General features: G+C 30.4%; 1 protein-coding gene across 1 annotated transcript in view; it reads left to right on the top strand.

Annotated features, from left to right (window-relative positions):
- Sur (Sulfonylurea receptor) overlaps positions 1-4,671 on the top strand; it is a gene marked incomplete at its 5' end in the record, with an annotated part of 29,166 nt that overhangs the window by 1,772 nt on the left and 22,723 nt on the right. The window contains 4 exon segments of the mRNA XM_067047173.1: positions 1,447-1,611; positions 1,689-1,826; positions 3,213-3,375; positions 3,458-3,636. Of these exon segments, the coding sequence (XP_066903274.1) occupies positions 1,447-1,611; positions 1,689-1,826; positions 3,213-3,375; positions 3,458-3,636 (645 nt within the window).

The following is a 4,671-nucleotide window of genomic DNA, read 5'->3' as shown; positions in this document are numbered from 1 at the left end:
TATAACGGAAACTCCTCTAAACGGACAATTATATACAATTATTAACTTCTCGACTCTAGCTTCGAATACTTTTCTAAATTAATTATCTTGAAAATATTGTTCTTAATTTAAATAATGACAATTTAAAATTAATTATTTTTTGTGTAATTAATAAGTTATACTGTGCCATGTTTTGCGGTCCTCCACAAAGCATCTATGCTAACCAACATTGCACCTACAACGGCTAAGAAACTCCTGCAGTTTCAGAGCAATATGCTCAGATATATCATGAGGCATACTTCAATATAATAATAGAAAACTGACCACATACTTATGACACTTCACCTTCTGACAATAACAGAATTCATCTAGAGGAGCCACATAAAATTCTTTGACTGCTGCCAGTACTCCACAAACCCTTTATATAAGACACTGACACAAACAGGACAACCACAAAGGCAAACCTAAAAACAGCCTCAGTCTGGGCTGAAGACAACTAACTGACAAATTATTGAACCAAGGACTCACTGGAGCTCAGTCATAATTAATATATAATAACCATTAAATACTTGTAGAATAAAGGCGATATGTGATAACATAAAAAAGTCTGAATATATATAAAATATTTTTTGTCTCTACTCCTATGACAGATTGGCAAGAACCCTCAGACATGTGTTTAATATTTTTCAATCTAGTATCACCAAAAGAAGTTTTATTGAAATCGGTGATCCTAAGTGCGAAGAAGTTGCTGCCACATTCCAAGCATAATATGTAGCCCATCATAAAAATGTAATTTCAGTTTCAAACAACTTTTTATTTTTGAGTTAGTCTGATCAAACTCAGACACTCACACACTATCTTGCAATACTTGGTTAATTCAACTCAGGAAACCTCAAAGCATAAATTTCCATTGAAAACTTTAGTTTGAAATTTTGCAGTTCGCAATATTTTCCCTTATTATATATTCCATATGGGCAGTGTTATGCAAAACTTACCAACCCACAAAAACATCAATTTGAGATATGTGGACATTAAAATGTTCACATAAATAAAATTAAATTCAGCTTAAAGTAAAAAACAAATTTATCTACAAATTTGATTGATTATGTTCACTTTTCAGTCGAATTGAGGTAAATTTGGTAGAAAACTACCAAGTGAGTTGGATGCGTTCTACTAAAACTAAATAAATTTAAAATGACATGTGGCTTGGTTGATTCACAGTTTTACTTCCAGTTGTAGTTTAATAAAGCTTGGTTGGTTTCTCCAAATCGTAGAATGGCCTCTTTTTGTTCAAATGTTGTATTTAGAACAATTTTTATCATTTTGTGAGTTGGTAGGTATCTGTATAACACAGCCTACATAGATAAGTGTAAGTACAAATAAACTTTATATCACTTTCTTTTTTTTTTTAACTTTGTAGAATGGAGCTACCTTCTCATGTTCTGATATTTTATAAATATTTTACAGGCTTTAATATATGATAAAACCCTGAAGCTTAGCATTTCAAACAAAGATGATGATTCTGCATCAGAAGGAAGAGTGGGAAGCACAACAAATCTGATGTCGGAGGATGCATTCAATGTTATGACTTGTTTTTGGATAGGCCATTATACTTGGGCAATACCATGGAAGGTATGGATGGAAAAAATTAATCAATCATTATTACATCCATTCATGATTCATGTTAACTGTTAATATTGTGTATTTAGGTGGCTGTATTGATGTATTTGTTGTATTGCAAGCTTGGACTTAGTGCTGTTATTGGTGCACTATTTTGTATTATCTTTATGACTCCATTGCAGTTTATTATTGGAAAGAAAATGTCTAACAATTCAAAGATCATAACAGTGAGTATTCAATGTTTTAATACTTTTCTTTTATTAGTCTGGGAGATCATTATTTGGGGAGTAATCAGAAATAAAATAAAATTTTAAAAATAAATAAAAGTAGTAAAAGAAAAGATGAATTAATATGGTGCAATTATATAAAAGATGGAGTCCAATAGTAAAAATAGTATACAGCAGAGCATCGACTATCCAGAAAGCTCTTGTACAGATACTGAAATATTTGGGATAATTGATTCAATTATACATATAATAAAATTGGATCTATGGATAAATAATAACACAATTTATATAAATAATACACTCAAATTAAATTAAAATGTTGAACCATTGTAATGCTGAAATTTATGTGTAAATTATACTTAAAATGTAAATAAAAAAAGAATAATGCAAACCATTAGTATTCTATTTTAAGTAAAGAATAATTTATTTAATTCTTTTTTGAGGTAATCCTCACAAATAATCCTCCTTTCTCAAACTCTGTTATAAAAATATTTTTGACTGGTAGATTTCTTCTTGAAGTGGAGGGGGTCTGACATTTCATAATTTTCACCTGGCTGTTCGCTTTCTTTATCATCTTCAGTTTTCTCTGCAGTTAAGCTTAATAGTGTTTTGTCTTTCTTTAAAATTTGAAAATTTTGGTCATTTGCATCCAAAGAAAGCCAATCAGTAACATCTTCAATCATCACCTTGGAATCCAAGCACCTTTGTCAACAAATTCTCTAATTGCTAAACTAATAAACAATAAAACTAGAATTGAAAAGCAAAAAATTAATGTGAAATAAATAGTTTTCAATTCTTGTTTAATGGTTCAACTTGGAAAATTGTGCTATGGTTATGCATGACATTGCTGCCAATAATCTTCAATTTTTATTGAATATTCAATAAAAAGTCAATTCAGACTTTATTTCTTAACAATTATTAGGGGAAGGAGGGATACTATTTAATTTGAATTCATATACTTTTGTGCCTCCTCTGTCCAGTAAACTTCCAGGAGAGGGTCCTCTTCTTGCAAGATTAAAGTGAGTTGGATCCACTTATATTTCCCACCAATACACAAAATCTTTGTAGTACGATTAGTCTCTCACAGTCACTAGCTGAGACCAATCATTCTCTGAGAGTACTTAGAGTCTGATTTCTATCAGCAATTCAGCTCTTAGTGACTCAACTGAAACCAAGCTAAGGGCTTAATTTTTAATTTTGCCTGTATTTATGAAATCTAAAGTTTGAAGTGTGCACCTCCTAGCACAACCGTTGGCCTAGTAACAGTACTTCTTAACAAAGTACTGAACCCCTGACCCTTCATAGTTTGTAGCGGTACAGATTTAAGTTTTTTTTTTAAGTTTGAAGTAAATGTAGAGTATTTTATGATTTGAAATATTTTTTCAGACATTGTGTGATGAGAGACTTAGGATGACCAATGAGCTGCTGCAAGGAATTAAAGTTCTTAAACTGTGTGGCTGGGAAAACGAATTCTGCCTCCGAATCACATCATCTCGGAAGAAAGAACTGAAATTTTTAGACAAGGATTCTTTATATTGGGCCTTGATGAGTCAGTAATAATTATATTTTTATACTTTATAACTATTAAAATGTTTAATGAATACTAAATCTATTTTGGTTTCTGATTTCAGCTTTCCTGACCCATAGTTCTACTTCATTAATAACACTGGTTACTCTCGGAGTGTACTATTATATAGAAGGCTCTTCACTCTCACCAGCCAATGTCTTTTCCGCATTAGCACTTTTCAATCAGTTAACAGTCCCGCTATGTATTTTCCCAATTACTGTTCCCATTATAATTAGTGCTTTGGTAAGTATAAATATCAATTACTAAGTTTCATTTAAATACTTGGCAAAATTACTGCATATAAAGTTTATGAAGATTAATATTAAAAATTTTGTTTTTTAAAATTACAGATTTTACTTATCTGATTTGGTTTTTAACTTAAATGGTGACTCTTGTTGGTTGGATCAAATTAAAACAAATTTAACCAATTGTTTTCAGTTTTCTGATAAATATCATTTTAATAAAACTAAAATTATCTATTTTTTTTTTTATATGGGGTGTTTCAGGATTAAGTGTCCAAACTGAAAGTATGAATTAAGTACTTTAAAAAAAGGAAAAATTCTCTTTGAAGAAATTATGCACGTTAATGCTTTGTTTAGGAGATATTCACCTCTAAAAGATTTTTATTGTTATGAATTATTTAGGTTATAAGAAATAAATTTATAAGTGGTCGGACTACTTTATTAATGAAATGTAAATATTAAAATTCATATTAAATGTTGTTGAAAGTTATTACCTTGGGCATTAAAACAGGCACGGCATCTTTCATCCATAGCAGCATTAGCCATAGCCATTGGATCTGTATTATTGTTGTGCAAATTCCAATTATCCTCCTTCGTAAAGAATTGGACTTGTATTGATTTTTTTGTTTAATCTCACCCCAAACAAAAAAATCTAGTAGTGTCAAATCTGGAGAGCATGAGAATATAACATATCCAGTGCCGTTCGCCCACTGCTTCTGTGGAAGAAAGATCCTGAGTCTTTCGCTCGATGTAATCACTTGAACAACGATTAATATGAATTTTAATGTTTAAATTTTATTAATAATGTAGTTAGGACACATATTAAGTTGTTTATTGTAACCTAAATAATTCATAACAATGAAATTTTTTGATTTGAATATCTCCTAAACAAAGCGCTAACAGACATACCTTCTTAGGGAATTTTTCCTTGTTGAGAAAACTTCAATTCATATTTTCAGTTTCGACACTTAATCCTGAAACACTCTATACACTAATTGTCTGCATCATTAAATTTATCACCTTCCTTTGCAAATTT

Source organism: Halyomorpha halys, unplaced genomic scaffold, assembly GCF_000696795.3.
Source record: "Halyomorpha halys isolate HHAL.00 unplaced genomic scaffold, Hhal_1.1 Scaffold440.1, whole genome shotgun sequence".
In the NCBI taxonomy this organism is placed as follows: Eukaryota; Metazoa; Arthropoda; class Insecta; order Hemiptera; family Pentatomidae; genus Halyomorpha; species Halyomorpha halys.
Note: the sequence above shows the minus strand (reverse complement) of the source record. Positions and strands in the feature narration are given on the sequence as shown.